The sequence below is a fragment of the Tachyglossus aculeatus genome, chromosome 26 (genome assembly GCF_015852505.1).
Source record: "Tachyglossus aculeatus isolate mTacAcu1 chromosome 26, mTacAcu1.pri, whole genome shotgun sequence".
Taxonomy (NCBI): Eukaryota; Metazoa; Chordata; class Mammalia; order Monotremata; family Tachyglossidae; genus Tachyglossus; species Tachyglossus aculeatus.
In genome coordinates this window covers 1,112,944-1,138,145 of record NC_052091.1, presented here as the reverse complement: position 1 = coordinate 1,138,145, position 25,202 = coordinate 1,112,944, and the positions used below count along the sequence as shown (strand labels likewise).

Below are 25,202 nucleotides of genomic sequence, written 5' to 3'. Positions count from 1 at the left end.
TAACAAATACAATAATAATAATAATAATAATGATAGTATTTGTTAAGTGCTTACTATGTGCTAAGCACTGTTCTAAGTGCTGGGGGGGATACAAGGCAATCAGGTTGTCCCACTTAGGGCTCACAGTTTTAATCCCCACTTTACAGATGAGGTAACTGAGGGACAGAGAAGTTAAGTGACTTGCCCAAAGTCACACAGCTGACAAATGAAGCTGGGATTGGATCCCAGGTCCTCCTGAGAGCTCACCTCCTCCAGGAGGCCTTCCCAGACTGAGCCCCCTCCTTCCTCTCCCCCTCGCCCCCCTCTCCATACCCCCGTCTTACCTCCTTCCCTTCCCCACAGCACCTGCACATATGTATATGTTTGTACATATATATTACTCTATTTATTTTACTTGTACATATCTATTCTACTTATTTTATTTTGTTAATATGTTTGGTTTTGTTCTCTGTCTCCCCCTTCTAGACTGTGAGCCCACTGTTGGGTAGGGACTGTCTCTATATGTTGCCAACTTGTACTTCCCAGGCGCTTAGTACAGTGCTCTGCACACAGTAAGCGCTCAATAAATATGATTGATGATGATGATGATTGATTGATTGATTGATTGACCTCTGACTCCCAAGCCCTGGCTTTTTCCACTGAGCCACACTGTTTCTCTCGGGTAGGTACGTAAGCGCTGAAGGGCAGAGGGAGGGGTGCATAAAGAGTACTAATCCACGTGCAAGGGTGATGCGGAAGGGAGTGGGAGAACAGGAAATGAGGATTTAGTCAAGGAAGGTGTCCTGGAGGAAGTGTGTATTGACACCTGTCTACTTGTTTTGTTGTCTTCCCCTTCTAGACTGGGAGCCCGTTGTTGAGTAGGTACCGTCTCTATATGTTACCAACTTGTACTTCCCAAGCGCTTAGTACGGTGCTCTGCACACAGTAAGCGCTCAATAAATACGATTTAATGAATGAATGAATGATGGTTAAGCGGTCGCGGCGGTCGGAGCGACGAGCTCCCCCTAGCGGCCAGAGCGCGGCAGCAGCGCCCCCGGCCGACGGGACACGGCGCCCGCCCGGCTCCCCCGTTTCCATCCCACCCGGGCCTCACTCTGCTCTGCTCGGTGCATTGCTCGGTTGCAAGGGCGTTCTTGCATTAGTGAACAAACGGTTTTATTTACAAATGCCCACAGGCAGGCAGAAAGACAGACAGACAGCCAGACAGACACACCCGCACACCCTGATGGTCACCGGCCCTGGCCCCTGGCTGCCCAGCCATTTCCTGGCCCTCTCTGAGTCCGTCGGGCTCCGGGTCACGTCCTCGTGTCCAGCCGGGTCATGTACTCCTGCAGCGCCTGCAGCCGCGCATCGATGTCGGACAGCTGGGCCGCCGGCTCCGACCGCTCAATCTCTGCTGGACAAACGGACAGTCCCAGTGGCCTCGGGCAGCACGGGCTGGGGGCACAGATCAAGATGGGATTGGATCTGGTAGGGGCAACGGGGTCTCCTCGCCCGGCCCCCTCACCTTTGCCATGTTCCCCGGGGCTGGGGGTGCTGCTGACCAGGCGTTTCCGACGGCTGCCAGAAGGAGGGGGCACCTGGAAGAAGAAGAGTCACGGTCCTCGCTGTTCTTTGCCAGAGGCTCCGACCCAGCCCCTCCCTGCCTTAAAAACCTCTCTGTTCCTGGTCCACTGTCCCCCGCTACCCCACCCAGGACATGGGCCACGGAGGAGGGGAGGAAGGCAACCCCTGCACAAGGTTGTTCCAGAATGAGGCCCACGGGGCACCGGGGGGGAGGGAGAATCACCCCACTAAGGCTGTTTCAAGATGAGGGCGAGGAGGGGGCGTGGTTGCCATGCCCAGGGCTGTTTCAGGACAAAGCCCACAGGGGCAAGGAGCCTCACCCCGGCAGGGCTGTTCCAGGATGAGGCCCGCAAGGGCGGTCTGCTTTTCCTCAGGCATCGGCGGCCACTGTGGGCAGGGAGGAAAGAGGGGCGGGCTGGGGTGGTGAGCCAGCACGGGGGTCTCCCTGCCCCAGGGGAGCCATCGAGCCGGTCCGCAGCCGTGGGGACCTCACCTGCGGGGCATCAGGGGCTCGGAGAAATCCTCCAACTCACTGCCGGAGCTGAAGGACGAACGCTGACTCCGGAAACTTTCCACTGTGGGCATGGGGGAGAGGGGTGATGGGGGGGGAGGGTGAGGGCTGGGCTGGGACACACGCCACCCCTAGCCCTGCCCGCCACCCCCAACCCACCAATCGCCCACCCCTTGCCCACACCTGAGGAGCTTCGGGTCCGGTTCTTCCCTGTGGTACCTGCCCGGGCCAACGTGGTGCCAGAGCCCCGGGAAGGGGGGCGGCCCCTGGCCCGGCCCCCAGAGGGAGGGTCCCCTGGGCCGAGACGCAGTTTACGCTGGCTGCGGGAGAACAGGAGCGGAGCGACAGCTGGGGGTCGGGGAGCAGAATCGGCCTGTTTCTCCCCCACCCGAACCCCAAGGAGGGGGACACCATAGGCTGTTGGGGGGTGGGGCAGGGAGGGACCCTTGGGTTGGGAGCCCGGGGGGGGGAGGGCAGGGGCTGGGGGTTCCTCACTTGTTGCGGATGACCTCCTTCTGCTTCTGCTGCCGGGCCTGCACAAAGGCGGTGGGGTCGAAGCGGGGAGCTCGGCCACCTACAGATCGGGAGTGGGAGAGGACTCAGCTGGGTGCCCGGGGGGTGGGGGAGGGAAGAGTCTGTACTTGGGGTGGGCCTACATACCTGTGGGGGAAGGGGCCGGGTGGCCCCGGCTGCGGGGACGGCTCTCGCGGGAGGATGAGCGGTCGGCCCGGCTCCAGGACGACGGTCGCTCCGTGCGGGTTGGGGGGGACGGGCTCGGTCCCCTGGGGATCCTCCTTCTGAGACACAGTACGGTGGTGGGGGTGGTTGGCCAGGGGGAGCCCAAATGGAGAAATGGACAGGGAAGGGGCGAAGGACACTACAACCCTGCCCAGACTTCACTCCTCTACCCTCAACCTACTCATGGGGCCTCAGTCTCATCTCTCCCCTGGCCCCGGCCCTTCCCCTTCATATCCAACAAGACCACCACTCTCCCCATCTTCAAAGCCCTTTTAAGACCCCATCTCCAAGGAGCATTCCCTGACCAGCCCCTCATCTCCCCACTTTCTCCCCCCGACACCATCACCTGTGCGCTGGAATCCATAGCCCCTAAGTACTTATGGTACCCACCCCAGCCCCAGCCCCACAGCCCTTATCTCCATATCCTTACACTCTGCCTCTTCCCCTATTGTTAATTTTATGGTAGTGTCCGCCCCCTCTGAAAAACTGTAAGCTCCTTGAGGACAGGGATAGTGTTTACTTTCTCTACTGTACTCTCCCAGGTGCTCGGTACAGTGCTTTCTGCATGGAGTAAGCACTCAGAAACCCCGACTGACAGATTGATTGCCCGGGAGAAGAGAGGGGTCTGAGACTCCATGCTCACCCTTGCTTGTACAAGGCCAGCTCGCTGGATACCGTCTTGAGCCGAATGCGCAGGTTTCTCTCCGAGGCCTTGACCTCCTCCAGCTGGACAGGGGGCCGGACAACGTGGGCTGAGCGCTGCCCCCCGGGCTTTCCCATTTCCACCCATTTTTATGTTTACGGTACTTGTACTAAGCGCTGGGGTAGAGACAAGCTACTCAGGATGGACACGATCCATGTCCCACATGGGGCTTGCAGTCTTAATCCCCATTTTACAGATGAGGGAACTGAGGTACAGAGGACTGAAGTGACTCGCTCAACAAGTGGCGGAGCCAGGCTCTTCTGACTCACAGGGTAGTGCTCTATCCACTCGGCCACCTGTGTCCCCACCCCGTCCATTTCTGGGCCTCGGTGGCCCCCATGGCCACCCTCAGGCCCCACCCACCAGGGTCCACCTCCCAGCCCCTGCCCCCCATGGCCGCCGGTGGCCCCGGCCGGGCCCCACCTCCCGGGCCAGCTGCCTGCACTCCTGTTGGCGGTGCCCGGCCGCCCGCTGGTGCTGGCTCCGCTGGCGCAGCAGCTCCTCTTCCAGGCGACGCACCAGCTGCCTCAGCGCCACCACCTCCCGCGGGGCCCCATGCCCGCCCCGCACCTCCTCCAGCCGGGCCTCTGCCGCCCGGGCCCGGCTCAGCGCCGCCTCCAGCTCCCGCTTCTCCACCACTGCCTGGGACAGCCTGGCCCAGAGAGGAGGAGAGTGGCAGGGTCTTGGGGGTGGGGTGGAGGGGGCTGTGGGCACGTGCAAGGAGGAGGAAAGGCGGTGGCAGAGACACTTGGGACAGGACAACCCACACCCGCTTCCCTCTAGCACTGGGACCCAGCCGCCCGTGCCCAACCCGGCAGCACATCCTGCCGGAGCCCAGACTGGACACTGGCTGTCCAACTCCATCCTGAGCCTCCCCGGGTCCGCAGGCTCCCGCCTCCACCCTGCGCCTCCCCGGGTCCCGCGGACTCCCGCCTCACTGACTGCTCCCGCAGCCGCTGGATCTCCACGTCCCGGCCGGTCCCTGCCTTGAACTGGGCCAGCTCCTCCCTCAGTGCCCGGATGACTCCCTGCAGGGCTGCAGGGTCTGGCTTGCCCAGGTAGGGCAGGGGCAGTGGGTAGTGGATCCTGGGGGCCAGAGGAACGGGTGATGCCGTTGCTTGGGGCTCCGGCAAACCCAGGCCCCGTTGCCCCCCAAGCCCGACCCCCAGGTCCTTTTCCCAGTCACCTGTCAAACTCCACCGAGTAGACGAGGATGAGATAGCGCTTGGAGCTGAGCAGGGCGGAGCGGGGGGCCGGGGGGCCGGGCCGCGCCCCCACCTTTCGCATCCTCAGGGCTTCCAGGTCCGCGTAGGTCAGCAGGTCCAGGGTGACCGACTCGCTGCTCTAGGAGCAGGGGAGAGGCATGACAGGGACACAGTAGGGGCACGCAAACCCATGCTTGTCCTCGTCTCCCACGTGGGAGTTGGCTAGCCCAGACCCCCTCCCCCGGCCCAATTCCACCTCCACGGCCCCTACCTGGGTGAGGGCCGACTCCAGCATGCTGCAGAAAATGCCAAACTGCTTGAAATTGCCCGTCTTGTGCGTCAGATCCTCGATGACTGGTTGGTGAGGGGTGGGTGGGGAGAAGAGGACCCGGGGAGAGAAGGGGTAGTGGAGGGAGGGTAAAACCACACTGGGCCACACTCCCGGCTTGCTGTCATCGTGGGCAGAGAGTGTCTGTTTATTCTTGTATTGTACTCCCCCAAATGCCTAGTACAGTGCTCCATACACAGTAAGCGCTCAGTAAATACAATTGACAGACTGACGCCTCCAGGAAGCCCACTCGGACTAAACCCAGCCCTGAGCCCCCGCTCTGATCCTGACTCACACGCGATGTCGAACTCCCCCCGCCATTGGTCGGTGGTCATCTTGTCCTCCACTTCCAGCTCCAGGACGCGGCCTTCTCCGCCACCGCTCACCGCCAAGCGCACAACGTGCTCCACTCCACGGAAAGCATAGTCCACCTGCAGCCCCGCCGGCTGGTCCATGGCAGCTCTGTGGGCAGGAGTAGGGATGGGCAAGCTGCTGGGGCACCCCAGCCTCCACAATGGCCCCCCGGGCACCTGCCCGGCCCCTCTAGACTGAAACCTTGCTGTGGGCAGGGAATGTGTCCGTTCTAGTGTACTCTCCCAAGCTCTTAGTACAGTGCTCTGCATACAGTAAGCGCTCATTAAATACAACTGACTGACTAGGCACCGCTCTGGGACAGGAAGTCCCTGCTGCTGTCTAGCCTCAGTCCCTCCTGCTCATTCATTCAATCGTACTTATTGAGTGCTTACTGTGTGCAGAGCACTGTACTAAGCGCTTGGGAAGTACAAGTTGGCAATATATAGAGACAGCCCCTACCCAACAGCAGGCTCACAGTCTAGAAGGGGGATGCAGACAACAAAACAAAACATATTAACAAAATAAAATCAATAGAATAAATATGTACAAGTAAAATAAATAGAGTAATAAATATGTACAAACATATATACAGGTGCTGTGGGGAGGGGAAGGAGGTAAGGTGGGGGCCCAGCCTGGGGAGCCCCCAGACTGTTGCAGCATCCCTCGGCCACAGGGATAGTTTAGAGGGGAAGAAGGGGCTGGAGATTCATTCATTCACTCAATCGTATTTATTGAGCGTTTACTGTGTGCAGAGCACTGTACTGAGCGCTTGGGAAGTACAAGTTGGCAACATATAGAGACGGTCCCTACCCAACAACGGCCTCACAGTCTAAAAGGGGGAGACAGACAACAAAACAAAACATACGAACAAGATAAAATAAACAGAATAGTAAATATGTACAAGTAAAATGGAGTGATAAATATGTACAAACATATTCATTCAATCGTATTTAACTGGAGATGGCTTGGAGGGGGAGACGCTCCGAACAAACGGGACGGTGACAAGCCTGGAATTTCTGGGGTGGGGGTCCCAGGCTGAGGGCGGGACGGGCTCTCTCCCTTTGTTCCCGGCAGGTGGCCGCCCGGTGGGGACGGGATACTCTCCCAAGCGCTCAGTATAGTGCTCTGCACGCAGTAAGCGCTCAATAAATACGATTGAATGAATGAGGGGGGCTCGGGGGTCGCGGGTCCCAGCCTGACCCCGCTACACCCGGGAACCCGAGCGCCCCACGGACCCTCGACAACCGCCGCCGCCTCCGCTGCCTCTGATCCCCGGCCGTTCAACCGCCGGCAGCCAAGCCCCGCCCCCAGCGCGGCCTCTCAGCGGTGATTGGCCCTCCGCCTCGCTACTCTCGGAAACCCAGCCCTCTTGGCTTTCCTATTGGACGGTCGCGGCCTCCCCCTTAGGACTCCCTCCCGGGTGCGCCGGACCTCCCAACGCTCATTGGGTGGCTCAGGCGCCAATCAAAGCAGACGCCACGCTCTAGGGGCGGGGGGCGAGGAGACGGGAACCCGGAAGAGCCCCGGGTCACGCCCTTCCCACGTGATCCGTGACGTCATCCCCCAAGGGTGGGGAGGAAGGGAGGCGTTTGGTTGTGGGCCTCGCATCCTCCTCATCCATTCATTCATTCAATCGTCTTTATTGAGGGTTTACTGTGTGCAGAGCGCTGTGCTAAGCGCTTGGGAAGCACAAGTTGGCAACATATAGAGGCGGTCAGGCTAGAGAAGCATTGTGGATCAGTGGAAAGAGCACGGGCTTTGGAGTCAGAGGTCATGGGTTCAAATCCCGGCTCCGCCAATTGTCAGCTGTGTGACATTCATTCATTCATTCAATCGTATTTATTGAGCGCTTACTGTGTGCAGAGCACTGTACTAAGCGCTTGGGAAGTACAAGTTGACAACATATAGAGACGGTCCCTACCCAACGGTGGGCTCACAGTCTAGAACAAAACAAAACATATTAACAAAATAAAATAGAATAAATATGTACAAATAAAATAAATAAATAGAGTAATAAATACATACAAACATACGTACATATATACAGGTGCTCTGGGGGGGGTACTTTGGGCAAGTCAACTTCTCTGGGCCTCAGTTACCTCATCCGTAAAATGGGGATTAAGACTGTGAGCTCCCCCGTGAGACAACCTGATCACCTTGTAACCTCCCCAGTGCTTAGAACAGTGCTTTGCCCATAGTAAGCGCTTAATAAATGTCATTATTATTATTATTAGAAGGGGACTTCATCCGGGCGTGTTGATTAGGACGATTAGTGACCAGTCTTTGCTATTTGTTATCAATCAGTGATCGGGCTGGCTGGCTGGCTGCCTGCCTGCTTGCCTCCCGGGAGGTTCTGAACTAAAGCAGCATGGCCAAGTGAATAGAGCACAGGCCTGGGAGCCAAAATGATCTGGGTTCTAGTCCTGTCTCTGCCTCTTGTCTGCCTTGTGACCTTGGGCAAGTCACTTTACTTCTCTTGACCTCAGTTACCACATCTGTAAAATGGGGTTAAGACTGTGAGCCCCATATGGGACAGGGACTGTGTAACAATAATTATGGTATTTGTTAAATGCTTACTATGTGCCAAGCACTGTTCTGAACGCCAACTGTATCCAACCCGATTATCCTCACTCTACAACAGTGCCTGGCACATAGTAACTGCTTAACAAATACCATTAAAATTATTATACAAATTCAATCCCAGCCCCCACAGGCAACCCCCTTGCAGAATCAATCAATTAATGGTATTTATTTAGAAAGTACTGTATGGCAAGTGCTGTACTGGGCTCTTGGTAGAGTAGAATACAACAGAATTGGTGCACATGATCCCTGGCCAATCAATCAATCATATTTATTGAGCCCTTACTGTGTGCAGAGCACAGTACAAAGAATTTTGAAAAGTACAAGACAACAGAGTCCCCTGCCCACAAGGAGCTTACAGCCTAGAGGGAGAGGCAGATATTCAAATAAATTATGGATGTGTATAAAAGTGTTGAGGGTAGGGTGAATAGCAAATGCTTACATGGTATAGATCCAAATGCATGGTGACACAGAAGCGAGAGGGAGTAGGGGAAATGATGGCTTAGTGGGGGAAAGCCTCTGGGACATGTGATTTTAATAAGGCTTTGAAGGTAGAGAGAGTGGCTGTTGTCGGTTATGAAAAGGGAGGGAGTTCCAGGCCAAAGAGAGAAGGTGAACTGAATTTTTTTTAGAAAAATAAGGCTGGAGTGGGGAGAGACAGGAGGAGGGAATATCTGTGAGGACACTGATGCACACTGTAAGGGCTTAACAAAGACCATTAAAAGGTGAGATATGATAAGTGCTTAGATCAGTGTAGTAGTAGTTTGCCTAGAGAGGAAAGGGTGTATTTTAGCAGTACCCACAAGGACCTAACAGACTAGAGGGTAAAACAGACATGAAAATAAATTACAGATAAGGGAAATGGCAGAGTATAAGGATTTGTAAGTGCTGTGGGACCTACAGGGTACAGATCCAAGTGTGTGGATGACACAGAAGGGAGGGTAAATAGCGGAAATGAGAGCTTGGTCAGGGAAGGCTACTTGAGGGAGATGTGATTTTAGTAGGGCTCTAAAAGTGGGGAGAGTGGTAGTCTGTTGGATACGGAGGGGAAGGGAGTTCAGGCCAGAGGGAGAACATGAGCAAAAGGTTGGTGGTGAGACAGATGAGAGTGAGGTACAGTAAGTAGGTTGGTGTTAGAAGAGTGAAGTGTGTGGGCTGGGTCACAGAAGAGTTCAGTGAGGTGAGGTATGAAGGGGCAAACTGATTGAGTACCTCAAAGCCGATGGTAAGGAGTTTCTGTTTGATGTAGAGTTGGCTAGGCAACAATTGGAGGTTTTTGAGGAGTTGGGAGAATGGACTTAACGATTTGTAGAAAATGATCTGAGCAGCAGAGTGAACTGTGGATGGGAGCTGGGAGAGATAGGAAGCAGGGAAGTCAGTGAATCAATCAGTGGTATTTATTGAGCACTTACTATGTGCAGAGCACTTACAAGCACGTGGGAGAGATACAACAGAGTCAGTAGACACATTCCCTGCCTACAATGAACTTAAAGTCTAGAAGGGAAGACAGACATTAATATAAATTCATAATTTCTGATAGTAATTTATAGATATGTAATAAATTCTGTGGGACTGAGGGTCTAGACGGAAAGCTCGTTGTGGGCAGGAAATGCGTCTGTTTATATTATTGTACACCCCCAAGTGCTTAGTACAGTGGTCTGCACAAAGTAAGCGCTCAATAAATATAACTGACTCACTGACCAGATGCCTAAATGTCACAGATCCACGTCCATAGGTAACACAGAGGGAGTGGGGGAAAAGAGGGTCATCAGGGAATCAATCAATCAATCAATCAATCGTATTTATTGAGCGCTTACTATGTGCAGAGCACTGTACTAAGCGCTTGGGAAGTACAAATTGGCATCACAAAGTGCTTAACAAATACCTCAATTATTAATATTGTAATTAATTATTATGTGGAGGAGGAAGTCAGAGAGTAGACTGATGCAGTAGATATATATGTTGCCGATTCGTACTTCCCAAGTGCTTAGTACAGTGCTCTGCACACAGTAAGCGCTCAATAAATACGATTGAATGAATGAATGAAGCAGGATCTGATAAGTGCTTGTATCAATGTGGTAGTAATTTGTATGGCGGGGTAAGGGCATATTCTAAAGACGTTGTGAAAGTAGAACTGACAAGATTGGTGACAGATGCAGTAAGCAATTTGAATGATAGAGATATTATGAGGATAATACCAAGGTTATGATCCTGTGAGAAAGGGAAAATGGTGGGGACATTAGAAATCAATGAGAGAAAGGTCACCAAGGGGAGATGAGCCCATTGTTGGTTAGGGACTGTCTCTATCTGTTGCTGAATTGTACTTTCCAAGCACTTAGTACAGTTCTCTGCACACAGTAAGTGCTCAATAAATACAAGTGAATGAATGAATGAATGAGATGAGATCTCCAAAGGGCTCTGAAGATGGGGAGAGCAATAGTCTGCTGGATTTGAAGGAGGAAGGAGGTTTTTTTTTATGGCATTTATTAAGGGCTTACTATGTGCAAAGCACTGTTCTAAGCGCTGGGGAGGTTACAAGGTGATCAGGTTGTCCCACGGGGGGCTCACAGTCTTAATCCCCATTTTACAGATGAGGTAACTGAGGCCCAGAGAAGTTAAGTGACTTGCCCAAAGTCACACAGCTGACAATTGGCAGAGCTGGGATTTGAATCCATGACCTCTGACTCCAAAACCCGTGCTCTTTCCTACTGAGCCACACTGCTTCTCGTTCTAGGCAGGAGGGAGTGGGTGAGCATAAATCAGCCGCAGGATAGATGAGGATGAGGCACAGTGAGTAGGTTGACTTGAGAGGATCAAATTGTGCTAGCTGGGTTGCAGTGGGAGAGGAATGAGGATAGGTAGTGGGGAGAGAGAGCTGATGGAGTAAAGCCATTAGTGAGGAGTTTCTGTTTGTGGCTGACAGGAATAAGCAACCACTGGGGGATTTAAATGTGTACAAAATGACATTTTAGAAAAGTGATCGGGGCCTCAGAGTGAGGTCTGGGCTATTGAGAGCTTAGTACAGTGCTCCGCAAACATTAAGCGCTCAAGAATTATGATCAATCGATCGATTGATTTCCCCCCCCCCTTTCCCTCCCCGAGTCCTCTGAGGCCCCTGAGCATGGTGTGGGTCTCCTTGATGCCTTCATTAATTCATTCATTCATTTAATCATATTTGACACTTTTCCCTGGTTGTGGGGGGAGGGGGCCCAGACACACTACCCCTCTTTAGCCCCACCTCCCCCTCCTCAAGCAGGGTGAGCTGGATGGGGTCCAGGAGGGAAGCAGTGGCAGGCAGAGGGGAAGGAGGGGCCCAGAGGATCGTAGCGAGACAGAGATGCAGAGTTGGGCCAACGGGGACGGAGAAAGGCAGAAGGACAGAGAAGGAAGGACTGCAGTTGGATAGGACTAGGCAGCGGGCAGGGCCACCCCCTCTTCCCTTCCCCTTCCCCTCCCTCTCCTCACTTCTCTTCCATGCACAATCATCGAGACCCCCGCCCTCTGCCCCCGACCGACCAGCCAGTGCCAACCCTGAACTGATGGGTTGAGGTGAGGTGGGGGATTCCCCCATCCCCAACCCCATCCCCCATTGCCATCCCAATCTCCCATCCCAGGGTTTCTTCATTACAGTGTGGCCTAGTGGATCGAGCATGGGCCTAGGAGTCTTTATTTCTCTACTACAGAAGTAGAACATCCTAGTGGATAGAACATGGGCTGGGAGTCTCTATTATTACAGAAGCAGCGTGGCTTAGTGGATAGAATGTGGGCCTGGAGTCAGAAGGACCTGAGTTCTAATCCCCGTTCAGCCACACGTCTGCTTTGTGACCGTGGGCACGTCACTTAACTTCTCTAGACCTCGGTTCCCTCATCTGTAAAATGGGGATTAAGAGTGGGAGCCCCATGTGGGACAGGGACTGTATCCAACCTGATTAACTCGTGTCCCTTCCAGTGCTTGGAACAGTGCTTGGAACAGCGCTTGGCACAGAGCTTGTGCTTAACAAGGACCATAATTATTATTAATATGGTGAGCCCACTGTTGGGTAGGGACTGTCTCTATATGTTGCCAATTTGTACTTCCCAAGCGCTTAGTACAGTGCTGTGCACATAGTAAGCGCTCAATAAATACGATTGATGATTAATATGGACTGGGAGTCTTTATTTCCATATTACAGAAGCAGCATAACCTAATATCACAGAAGCAGCGTAGCCTAATGGATAGAACATGGGCTGGGAGTCTTTATTTCTTTAGTACAGAAGCAGAGTAGCCTAGTGATTAAATCATAGGCCTGAAAGTCTTTATTTCTGTACTGTAGAGGCAGCCTGGCCTAGTGGATACAGCATGGGCATGGAAGTCTTCATTTCTTTATCACAGAAGCAGCTTGGCCTAGAGGATAGAACACTGGCCTGGGAATCAGAAGGATCTGGGTTCTAATCCACCACATGTCTGCTTTGTGATTTGGGGCAAGTCACTTAACATCTCTGGGCCTCAGTTACCTCATCTGTAAAATGGGGTTGAAGATTGCGAGCCCCATGTGGGACAGGGACTCTGCCCACCCCAATTTTTTGTAGCCAGCCCAGGGCTTAGAATAGCACCTGACACATAGTAAGCTCTTAAACAAATACCACAATTATTATTATTATTATTATTATCATTATTATCATTATCTGCTCGTCGCACGTGCAGGCACATAGGAGGGCCAGGAGCGGGACGGGGAAGGGAAGGCGATGAGCAGGATGCAGGCCCTCAGAGAGAGCCGCCCCACCTCTCCCTTAGTGTCCCACAGCACTGCCTGCCCTCTGCATCACACAGCTGTGGTTGCAATTTATAGAGGTCAATTTCCAGGGGACTGGGGTAGGGAGACAGGGGTGGGGTCATCCCTGAGCCCCCTGCAATGCTCCCACCCCCTGCTGCCTCCCGCCAACCCCCTCAGTGCCTGGCACATAGTATGTGCTTAACAAATATCATATTATTATTCATTCCATCATATTTATTGAGCACTTACTGTGTGCAGAGCACTCTACTAAGCACTTGGGAGAGTATAATGATGATGAGTATAATGAGAGTAAAATGAGGTTGAAGACTGTGAGCCCCATGTAGGACAGGGATTGTGTCCAACCCAATTTGCTTGTATCCACCCCAGAGCTTAGTACAGTGCCTGGCACATAGTAAGTGATGAACAAATACCACAATTATCATTATTATTATTTGTGGTCGGTTCTCCAAGCTGTAAATTTTCTAATTTGGCCACTAGTCCGGTGGGATGGGACACAATGGCAGAATGGAGCGAGGGAGAGATGTCCTCCCCTACCTTTCCTTCCCCTCCCCCTTCCTCCCTCTTCCCCAGAGCAGAAGGGCCAGAAGCGGAGATCCGGGAAGAGTCTCTCCTCTCTGGACCCAGTGAGTCCTGCCCTGACCTCCTGAAACCACCCCCCTGACCTGAGCAGAGCCTCCTTGTGACATGGCAGGGCTACCAGGGAGTTCGCGGGGAGAGGAAGGACTTTAAGAAAGGGGGGAGGAGGGACTGCAGGGGCTCCCCTGGGGGCTTTCCCGATGGTTTGCCCCAGAGTTGGTTTTCCCCTTCCCTTCTCCACCCTGCAATCTTCAAGTATCACCTCTATTCAGTTCCCTTCTCCACCCACTGACCTTCAACTACCACCTCTATTTGAATGCTACGTAAATCTACATCTCCAGCCCTGATTTCTTTTCCTCTCTGCAGACTTGCATTTCCTCCTGCCTTCGAGACATCTCTACTTGGATGTCCTCTCATCACCTCAAGCTTAACGCGTGCAAAACAGATCTCCTTATCTTCCCTCCCAAATCCTGTCCTCCCCGTGACCTTTCCATCACTGTAGATGGCACCACCATCCTTTCTGTCTCACAGGCCCTTAACCTTGGCTTCAACCTAGACTCCTCTCTCATTCAACCCACATATTCAGTACAGCACTAAATCCTGTCAGTTCGACCCTCACAGCATCGCTAAAATCCACCCTTCCTTCTCCATCCAAACTGCTACCACGTTAATACAATCACTTATCCTCTCCTGCTTTGATTACTGTACCAGCCTCCTTACTGGCCTCCCAGTATCCTGTCTCTCCCCACTTCAGTCTGTACTTCACTCTGCTGTCGGGATCATTTTTCTACAAAAATGTTCAGGACGTATTTCCCCACTCCTCAGTAAACTCCAGTGGTTGCCCATCTACCTCCGCATCAAACAAAAACTCCTCACTATTGGCTTTAAATCACTCAATCACCTTGACCCCTCCTACCTCACCTCACTACTCTTCTGCTACAACCCAGCCCACGTACTTTGCTCCTCTAACTCTAACCTTCTCACTGTACCTCAATCTCATCTATCTCAGTGCTGACCCCTCGCCCATGTCCTCCCTCTGGCCTGGAACACTCCCTGGAACTCTCCCTGGCTTCCAAACCTTATTGAAATCACATCTCCTCCACGAGGCCTTCCCTAAGCGCCCCTTTCCTCTTCTCCCACTCCTTTCTGCGTCACCTTGACTTACTCCCTTTATTCATCCCCCCTCCCAGCCCCACAGCATTTATGTACATGGCTGTAATTTATTTATTTATGTTTATGTCTGTCTCCCTCTCTAGACTATAAGCTCATTGAGGGCAGGGAATGTGACTGTTTATTGTTGCATTGTACTCTCCCAAGCTCTTAGTACAGTGCTCTGCACACAGTAAGTGCTCAATAAATACGATTGAATGAATGAATGACTAAATGAACAGGAGTCAACTGAGGCCTGGAGCTGAAGAGGAAAAGGGGAGGGGGGGGGAGGGGGAAGGGGCGACTCACCATCATTCTCCTTCCTCAAGGTCATGTTCTGCTGGAGACAGAGATGGGGTGGGGACCCGGCCCCCCTGACCGCTCCGTCCCCCACCAGCCGGGCACTCCATCCCTAGGACACCAGCTTCCCTCTGACTCCCAACCCAGCCCCCGCTCAAACCTACCAGTCCTGCCCTCTGTCCCCAGGACCCCAGCCTCCTCTCTGACCCCCAAACCAGTCCCACTCTTACTCCCATCCCCCATTTTAACCTTGTGATCCAACCCCCCAATCCTCCTCACCAACCTCTTTAGGTCGTCCTTGGCTCTCTGCAGACACTTAAATCTTCTCCATCCACGGATGCCGGAAGCCTGGGGCAGAGGGGCTGGGAGTTGGTAGGCCTGGTCCGACGGTGCCCCATTACCAATCTGGGCTGAGCCCCTGAGCCTGGGCACAGGAAGGTCAATGGGGAGAACTGGGGGAATGGGAGGAGGGAGGAGGAGGAGGAGGGAGATGATCTGCCTCTGCATCAAAAAGAAAGTCCTTACCACCATCCACTTTAAAGAACTCCATCAGCTCACTGCTTCCTATCTTACCACATTGATTTCCAACTACAACTCATCCCACACGTTTCTCTCCTCTAATGCCAACCTACTCCCGGTACCTTGATCTCGTCTATCAAACCACCGACCTTTTGTCTGGATCCTCCCTCCCCCTTCATATATATCTGTATCTAGAGAGAAAGATAGATAAACAGATAGGTAATAGATCACCACACTCCCCCCTTCAAGGCTTATTAAAATCCCATCTTCTCCAAGAGGCCTTCTTCTATTAAGCTCTCAAATCCTCTACTACCTCTCCTTTCTTGCCACCCTTGCACTTTGATCTGTCCCCTTTAAGAACCTGATATTCACCCCACCCTCAGCCCCACAGCACTTATGTACATATCCAGAATTTATGTTGATATCTGTCTCCCCTCTAGACTACATGAGCCTTATGAACAGGAAGCATGACTACCTACTATGGTGTGTGTGTGTGTGGGTGTGTGTGTGTGTGTGTGTGTGTGTGTGTGTTTTAGGTATTTGTTAATAATGATAATAATGGCATTAATTAAGCACTTACTATGTGCAGAGCACTGTTCTAAGCGCTGGAGAGGTTACAAGGTGATCAAGTTATCCCACGGGGCACTTACAGTCTTAATCCCCATTTTACAAATGAGGTAACTGAGGCCCAGAGAAGTTAAGTGATTTGCCTAAAGTCACACACTGACAACTGGCAGAACCAGGATTTGAACCCATGACTTCTGACTCCAAAACCCAGGCTCTTTCCAATGAGCCATGCTGCTTCTCAAGTTTTAAATGCTTACTATGTGTCAGGCACTGTACTAAGCGCTGGGGTAGATACAAGCTAATCAGGTTGGATGAAGTCCATGTTCCACATGGGGCTCACAGTCTTAATCCCCATTTTACAGATAAGGAAACGGGGGCACAGAGAAGTGAAGGGACTTGCCTAAGTTCACATAACAGACAAGCGGTAGAGACGGACTTAGAATCCCCATCCTTCTGGCTCCTAGGCCTATGTTCTACCCATTAGGCCATGCTGCTTGTATTGTACTCACTTCTAGACTGTGAGCCCACTGTTGGGTAGGGACCGTCTCTATATGTTCCCAACTTGTACTTCCCAAGCGCTTAGTACAGTGCTCTGCACACAGTAAGTGTTCAATAAATACAATTGGATGAATGAATGAATGAATGTACTCTCCCAAGAGCTTAGTAACAATAATAACAATAATTGTGGTATTTGTTAAGAGCTTAGTATATTCCAGGTGCTGTATTAAGTGCTGGGGTGAATAGAAGCAAATCAGGTTGGACACAGTCCCCGTCCCACATAGGGCTCACAGTCTCAATCCCCGTTTTACAGATGAGGTAACTGAGGCCTAGAGAAGTGAAGTGACTTGCCCAAGGTCACACAGCCAACACGTGGTGGAGCTGGGATTAGAACCCATGACCTTCTGACTCCTACGCCCATGCTCTATCCACTACACCATGCTAGTACACACAGTAAGCACTCCATAAATACAAATGAATGAATAGGCACTCAGTAAATACCGTTGATTGATGGAGAGCTGTTGGGGGCCAGGGGTTAGTGAAGGAACAGGTGTTACGGGGAAGAAGAAGGCTGGAGGGGTTAGGAGGAGTGGTAGGGGTGGGAGGGCAAGGTTCTTAGAGTGGCCAAGGTGGGTTGGGGGCAGTAAGATAGGGATCCATAACAGTTTGCCAGGATACAGGCTCTCTTCTCTAGCCATAGACAGAGCTCTGGTTTTCCCTGGAGGGAACGGGTGGGAGTGGTAACGTGGGTGGAGGCAGTCACCGCTCCAGCCGTCCCCTAGCCTGTCAGCCTCCCAGGGATCCCCCGCTGGAGTTCCAAGACTTTCGTCTGGGCCTCTACCTTCCGGCCCCCCTGGTTTCCCCCTTCCCCCCTCTTCCCCCCACCCACCTTGTGCCAGGCCCGCAGACTTGCCTTGGGTTTCTTGTCCAGGCTCAGTCCTTCACCTGCTTTCCTGACGCCCTTCGGGATGCTGCCTGTGACGCCCAGAGCAGAGCAGTCTCCGCACCGGTGATGTCACAGGCAGACTCCAGGGCCTGCAGAGATGAGGCTGCCTGAGGGAGGGGTGAACTGGGACCCGCTTCATTCCTTCGGGTTTGGATTTGGGGTGTTCTCCCTCCAGCCCCGGCAGGTGGCCGAAAGTATCCCCTCCCCCCAGCTTATCCCAGGACCCCTTTCTTCCCTCCTCCTGGGGGAGCTTCTTGAGTGACCTTCCCACTCCCCTTGGGCCACCCGGCTCTGTTCCCCCAACCCGCTTTGCCCCTCACCACATCCGGCCTAGCACTCCTTCTAGACTGTGAGCCCACTGTTGGGTAGGGACCGTCTCTATACGTTGCCAACTTGTACTTCCCAAGCGCTTAGTACAGTGCTCTGCACACAGTAAGCGCTCAATAAATACGATTGAATGAATGGTCTGTGTCCTCCTCTTCTCCTTCCACTATCTCCTCTGCTTCTTCCTCCTCCTCCTCCCCCTCCCTCTTACTCTGTCTTTCTCCCCATGCCGGGGCCTCCAACTTCCAAATCCCGTGGGCTAAGTGCCCGGGTGGGTCCTCCGGCCTCGACACTGCCCACCCCGAGCCTCTCCATCTGACCCGCGTCTGCTTCTCTAGGCCTCTGCGGCCCCTCCCTCTGTCACCAGCTGCCGGCCGGCTTGGGGGCTGGGAGTTTGGCCTTTTGTCCTTTAAGAGAGGGACGCAGCTGGAGTCTCCTTTGCTATGGCAACATCTCCTCATCTCCTTCCTCTGCACGAATTGCCCCTTGCCTTCCCCTGTTCCCTTCCTTCCCCTCCCCAGCTCTGCCTTCCATGCCTCTCCCCCCCCCCCCGCCCACTTTGCTCTGTGGGGGTACTGGGAGGCCCTGTCAGCCCAGGTTGGAGGGCAGCCAGAGACTGAACTGAAGCAGTAGCTTCCTCAACTCTTTCGAGGAGTTTGCCCCCCTCATCATCCACAGGGAGTCTCTCTGCCCCACACGTCATTCACGGGGAGATTCTCTCCTCCACGCTTCCTATAAGAGTCTCTCTCTGCCCCACAGGTCATACAAAGGGAGACTCTGTGCCCCCCACATCATCCACGAGGAGTTTCTGCCCCACATGTCATCCATGGGAAGTCTCTGCCCCACGCATCATACGAGGGGAGACTCTCTGCCCCACATGTCTTCCATGGGGAGTGTCTCGGTCCCAAACATCATACACGGGGAGACTCTCTGCTCCCCACCTCATATACAGGGAGTCTCTCTGCCCCACATGTCTTCCACGGGGAGTGTCTCGGTCCCACACATCATACACGGGGAGACTCTCTGCTCCCCGCGTCATATACAGGGAGCCTCTTTGCCCCACGTGTCTTTCACGGGGAGTGTCTCGGTCCCACACATCATTCACGGGGAGACTCTCTGCTCCCCACGTCACATACAGGGAGTCTCTCTGCCCCACACGTCTTCCACGGGGAGTGTCTCGGTCCCACACATTATACACGGGGAGACTCTCGGCTCCACACGTCATACACAGGGAGTCTCTCTGCCCCTCAATCATTAATGTGGAGTCCACTCTGCTCAGCCTAGCTGGGAATAAGGAAGGAAGAGGAGGAACTGGGGGTGCGGGGAGCTTCAGCCTTCCTTCTCCCCACTGTGTTCCCAACCCCCGCTGCCTACGCAGGAGATTTGCAATGACTGAGTCCATCCTCGGCTCCCCCCCGGCCTCGCTCCCTGGCAGCGACTAATTCTTCCTTTTTCTTTCCACCTTGCTCGCCACTTGTAACTTCCCAGGCCGGAGCCTCCAGGCCTTGCCCCAGCTCCACGCCAGACCCAGCCCAACCCTTCAGCCCTAGTCCCAGACTCCAGCCCCAGCCCCAGATCCAGCCCCACCTCGAGACCCAAACCCAGCTCCCAGCTTCCAGCCCCAAACCCATCCTCCAGCCCCCCAGCCCCCCTCCCCAGCCCGAGACCTCAGCCCTGCTCGGATCCTGCTAAGAGACAGGGCTGGAGATGAAAAGAAAGACAACGGAAGTCGAGCGGTGCTGGGATGGACGTTTATACCGGCGGGGTGGGGGGTGGGGGGAGAGGGGAATGGGGGCGTCAATAGGCGTTAGCAGCCGGGGGGAGGGGGCGGGATGGGGGCCGGGGGCACAGAGTTCACAGAGAATCGATCCAAACACGAGCCCGCCCTCTGTGCGGCCGGGCGGGGCGCGGGAGCCGAGTCCGCGGTCTCGCCGGGGGGTGGGGGATAGGGAGGGGTGGGGATGGGGGAATAAATAGGGGAGGGGGATGAGAGATGGCCAGAGTCCCTTCGCCCACGCGGGACGCCCCGCCTGCCGTCCAGGTGAACAGTCTCAATGGAGCGATGAGCGGGGGAGTGGGCGGCGGCTCGCCTCCCCTCGCCTCCCCTCACCGGGCCTGGCCCTGCCGGACAGTCTTTCTCCGAGAAACGGAGACTTCTCGGGTGGCGGCGGAGGAGGAGGAGGAGGAGGAGGACACGGAAAGGTTAAATCGTTCAATGAGGTGGAGGTCGGAGGCGGAGATTCGGAGACGGAGGTTGAGGGTGAGCCAGCCCGTCGCCCGGGACGGAGGAAAAGGAGGAGGAGGAGGAAGAGGAGGGGGCAGGGATGGAGTAGAAGGAGAACCAGGTGGTGGAGGAGGTGGGGGAGGAGGAAGGAGAGGAGGAGGAGGAAAGGGAAGAGGAAGAGGAGATGATAATCCGGCGATGGTCACGCGGAGGAGGATGAGAAGGGGTGGGGGGAGGCCAAGGGTCCGCCCTCCACTTCCCCCATCGACTCTGGGTCAGCCGGATGTCCTGGACGTGAACCGGCCGAGAAGGGGTTTAAAAGCCAGCAGCCTCTTCCCTTCCCTTCCCCGAGTCCCTCACCGCCCCGACAGATGTCGCGATAGTGACTGGGTGGCGTCTCGACAGACAGTGGCCGTGTCGCGATTGGTGAGGCAGAGTTGCGAGAAACGGTGGCGGCGTCGCGGCAGGCGGTGGTGATGTGGCGACGGGCTGCGGTGATGTTGCGATAGACAGTGGCGGTATTGTGATAGACGGCGTGGTGTCGTGAGAGAAGACAGTGGTGAGCGATGTCCCCCATGGATGTCACGACACAGAAACGAAAGAATTCAGAGATGGGAGGCGGCGTGGGGGGGGGGGGGGGGACAGGCGGGTCTTGGCACGCGCGAGGGCGGGGCGGGGGTGGGGGCAGAGGCCGGGGCTCGTTTGGGGGAAGGGGGTGCTCTGACCTACGCAGGGGGCCAGCGGACGATAGAGGGAGGGGCGAGAGAGGGGAGTACCGTACTGTCCCGTGCAGATGTCTCTCCCTGGCGAGGGGCTCCCCTGCGACAGCCGAGAGCCCCGGGAGGAGGTGGGGACGGGGGGGTGTCCGGAAACCTAGCCTCGGAGCGCCCATCCCCAGCCGGGCCCCTCCCCATGCTCTCTCCCGCTCGCCCGCTCCCCCCTCATTATTGCCTTAGAGGTGCGGCCGTCCCGCTCTCTGGCCCGCGTCCATCGGGGGCTGGGGGCGCTGAGCGCTCCATCCGAGAGAAGAAATACAGTTTGTTTGGCACAGTGAACCGGGCAGAGCCGGCCCGGACTCCCGCGGCCCAAGGGAGGGCTCTTCCCCCTCGTCCGGACCCCCGGGCCGCCCCGCGCGGACCACGACAGAACAGACAACCGGCCCGGGCGCCCCGGCTGCCCCGGGGGCACGGACGGACGCGGGCGGGCGATGGGGGAGGCGGGAGGGGCGAGGGGGCAGAGACCGCGTCCTACGTCCCATCCAGGCTTTGATTTTTCCCACATAGCGCTGCGGGCCCAGTTGCCCCCTCCGCCCCCACAACCTGCCCCAGACACCCGGCTCCTTTTTTTCTGATCTCTCCTCCCCCGCCCCCAAATTCAGAGGCGGATCTCCGCCCCGGGGCCTGGACTAGCTGCATGTTTCTGGAGAAGTAAAATTTGGCACTTTGCAACAGTCCTTCCTGGGAGGGCGACTGGTGAATGAGTGTGCGGGTGAGAGGGTGTGCGTGTGTGTCTGTGTGAGAGAGAGAGAGACAGAGAGACAGAGAGAAAAGCGAGAGAAAAGAGATAGAGAGTGAGGCGTGAGTGGAAATGGTTGCGAGTGTATGAGCATGTGCAAGTAACCCATGACCCCAGGAAGGAGGCGACAGAACGGAACTGTGACAATCTGAGCTGAACCCAGTGTCCCAGGGTGGAGCCGCAGGCTGCTACAGCTTGGGGTCCAGGCTCCCCGAAACGGAGGGGGAGGGGAGATCCCCCTCCCTCCGTGGAGGGCAGATCAGGCCCTACCCCAGTGGGGGCTGGCCATGCGGCGTGGGGACATTCCAGTGTCCCAGGCCGGCCGGGGAGAGCAGAAACCAACGGGGCGAAGTTTGGCAGGGGCGCGCTGGAGGAGAAGGCCCGGGAGAGGCCGAAGCCCAAAGTCAAGCATCCCCGATCCAGGCGGTTGAGCCCGGCCAGAGTCTACTCTCGGGCCCCGAGCCGGAACCAGAGGCAGAGCCGCACCTCCGCCAGCAGGTCCCAGGTCAGGGGAGTCCCTGCCCCAGGCCCAGCTTCGGGCCTCCGAGCCGAGGGACCCCAGAAGGGTCATGGACGGGTTGGAGGGCCGAGGGGGCTGAGGGCCCTCAGAGGGTCAGGGACAGGGGTCGTCGAGGGGGCTGAGGGCCCCCAGAGGGTCAGGGACGGGGGTGGTCGAGGGGGGCTGAGGGCCCTGGGTCGACTCTTGGGGGTGCCCGCCTCAATACTGTCTGAGGAGAAGGGCGGAGAGGGGAGAGGGGGGGCTAGTCCACACACCTCCCTGCGCCCGGAAGTCGGGAGCACCGCGGGGACAGCGAAAAGTGCTCAGAGGCCCTGGACCCTGCAGGCCTCTGCGGGGAGACCCCTCCCCCAGATCCAGCTTCCAAAGGAACCCTCCGGGAGGGCCGCAGGGCGCATGCAAAATCTAGGCAAATCAAGGGGGACTGGGCCTGGAGAGAGAAACGGATTGGGTCCCGTCGCCCCGTCGGGCGGCGGTGGGTGAGGGGGTGGTCAGAAACCGCGAAGGTCCCAGGAGACACACCCCACCTCAGGGTGATTCTGCCCGGTCCTGGGGGACGGGAGGGAGTCTCCTCCTGAGACCACCCCCCCTCCCGCCCCCCGGCCCCGCGCAACCTCGGTCAAGCTATATACATCGAGAGGTACACACTCGTTTTGGCACAGAGAAGGAGATACACATATATATCTAAATATCTATATATAGTTTCCTTGTTTCAGGGGGTTTCCTGCCGGGGGCAGGGAGGGGAAGGGGAGAGGAAGGGGGAAGGGTCCCCGTCCTCCTCGCCTTCCCCCGGTTGATATGCACAGATAGAGGAGGCTGCGGCGGCGGCGGCCTGACCGTCCTCCGGGACCGGGGAGCGCCCGGCCGCCGCCCGCGCCCCTTGGCCCTTCCCCTGACCCGCCCACTTCCTGGCTCCGCCCTCCTTTCGCACGGATTCAGTGCAAGGTGCTACTCGGAGACTCAGTATTGCTTTGCGGGCTCCCCGGAGGAAAGGACTTCACATTTTCAATTTGTTCCCAAGTTGGACCAGGCTTGGACGCACCACCCTGACCCCCACCCTCACTGGGCTGGTCGGTCGGTCGGGCGACCCCGCTGGCTGCTGGGATGGGGTCCCGACCCCCAAAATCGGGGGGCGGGGAGGACGTTTAGGCCCGGCCCCTCCCTCTCCCCACCTCTCGGACTCGGGCGGGGCCCAAGGGCCGGGGCCACTGGGGCTCAGACCTGCTGGGGGGCCGTCGGGGCTGGGGGGGAGGAGGAGAAGGAGCAGGAGCTGCCCAAAATGCTGATGCTGAACCAGGTGTTGTGGGAGGTGGAGTCTCTGTGCCGGGGACTCCATATGGGAACCCCGAATTTCAGGGGGGACGGGGCTGGGTTTGGAGATAGGGGCCCTGTTGACCTTTGGCCTCTCTCCCTTCCTAGCCGCAGCCCCTGAGGGCACACACACACACACACACACACACGCTCACAAATACACTCTCACAGACACACACACACTCAAATATGCCCACAGATTCACCCATACAGTTACCCTCACCTGCGATCTCACGCACATGCACACTCCCCCCCCCCCCCAACGACACTCGCATGCTCAGGCATTGATTCATACACACACATACGTGCACGCACAAAAATACACACACGCGCTCACCCACATACGCATTCATGCCAGAGTGAAAGGCGATGGGGACCAGGTAAATCTGTCGCAACGCTGCCTCGGCTGGGGCTGGGGTTGTAACTGTGGCCTTGTGAGCAGGATTGCCGTCATTCGCAGCGGGGCAACCACACTTCTGGGACCGTGACTGTGGAGCTCAGAGGACCGGGCCCGGATCGCGGCACAAGTGAAGCCCTGAGCCCAGCACTGAATCCGTCCTACCCTGTCCCAGCAGACGGATCCGTAAATCCCCACTCAATGAAGCAGTTCCTACGGCCCTGCGCAATGTACCACACCACCGAATGGGCCAGTCCATGCTTTCCTGCCCCATGGACCGGTCTGAACAACTCTACCGAATCGGCCAGTCCATACAGCACTGGCCAACGCATCGTTCTGTACAACCCTATTAAGTCGGCCAGTCCATACCTTCCTGCCCATTGGCTCAGCCGGTTCAACCCTACCCAAGGGGCCAGTCCACACGGCACTGCCCAACGCATCAATCATTCTGTACAACCCTACCAAATGGGCCAGTCCACACAGCGCTGACCCAACGGACCAGTTTACACAACTCTACGAAATGGACCGATCCTTACGGTCCTATCAAACAGACCGTTCCACACGGCTCTGTCACGCGGACCAGTCCGTACCGCCCTACAAAACAGATCGGGTCATACAACCCTCCCAAACAGGCTGGTCCATTCAGCCCTCCCAAACAGGTTTGGTCCCCACAACCTACCGAACAGACCTGTCCATACATCTTTACCGAACAGACTGATCCATACAGCCCTAGGAAAAATACCAGGCCTAGAGGCTGATCCTAACCACTTTACTCAACCAAATTGAAAGGAACAGGCACCCACCAGCGCTCCCACGCCCACACACATGAGCACACGTGTTAGGCTGGGTGGGGGGCGGTGGAATCACTAATCAGCTACATCCAAACATCCACTCCTCTGCCTTGGGAGCCTCTCTCTATCTCTCTTCTCCCCGGTGATCCAGCATGGGATCCCGAGGCACCAGCGGATACCTCAGATTTACTAAAATCCCATCTCCCCGCAACCCCAGGCCTTGCAGGCGTGAGTCTGCTTCAGGGGCTCCTTCCCCTACCGGACTCCACAAAGCGCCTGCTCCCAGAAGACCCTGAGCACCAGAAAGAAACACAGATTTTCCAGCCTGCGTGTGCAGACACGCACGACCACAACCCTTGTGGTGGGGGAGGGACGATGGGGGGGGGGGCCGGGGGCGGAGGGGCGGGGGGGGGTGTTACTGAGGCAGCCCCTGTTTCAGCCCAGGTGCCCCACCTCCCCTCATCCTGACAGACGCCCCCGACCTGAGCTGAAGCAGGGGGGGGCCCCAGACCACCCCAGCCTTGCCCCCTGGCCCAGCCCCCCGCCCCCAAATGAGAAAGGGAAAGAAAGAGAAAAGAACCAGATTTTTCTATTAAAATGAACAAAATGCAATATATACAGAGATCACACGGCCCCCCCAGGGGGCTCCAGTTATTAAGCGCGGCGGGGCTGGGGGTGGGGGTGGGGAGGGGGAGAGAAATCACGAAAGGGGACGGGACGTCCGACCCCCTCCCACCCCCCTGACGCTGCCGGAGTGTGTTCTGCCCCCTCCCCCCTCCCGGGGCGGGGGAGCAGGAGGGGGTCGGGG

At 56.0% G+C, this 25,202-nt stretch overlaps 1 protein-coding gene across 4 annotated transcripts; it reads right to left on the bottom strand.

The window, feature by feature from the left end:
* Positions 1-1,186: 1,186 nt before the first annotated feature.
* On the bottom strand, positions 1,187-15,237 carry CCDC61 (coiled-coil domain containing 61). Of its 4 annotated transcripts, none has more exons than XM_038766836.1 (14): positions 15,065-15,237; positions 5,347-5,513; positions 4,995-5,077; positions 4,705-4,862; positions 4,461-4,604; positions 3,942-4,170; positions 3,459-3,541; positions 2,738-2,874; positions 2,573-2,651; positions 2,261-2,397; positions 2,060-2,141; positions 1,887-1,953; positions 1,508-1,580; positions 1,187-1,396 (listed from the first exon to the last, which is right to left on the bottom strand). In XM_038766836.1, exons 2-14 carry the CDS (start codon positions 5,504-5,506, stop codon positions 1,296-1,298), a joined length of 1,533 nt encoding a protein of 510 aa, XP_038622764.1. In that variant the 5' UTR covers positions 5,507-5,513; positions 15,065-15,237; the 3' UTR covers positions 1,187-1,295. The 4 variants fall into 4 exon arrangements, with proteins under 4 accessions (XP_038622764.1, XP_038622766.1, XP_038622767.1 ...); XM_038766838.1 differs by having other exon boundaries at positions 1,187-1,393; XM_038766839.1 differs by having other exon boundaries at positions 2,738-2,871.
* Positions 15,238-25,202: the final 9,965 nt, after the last annotated feature.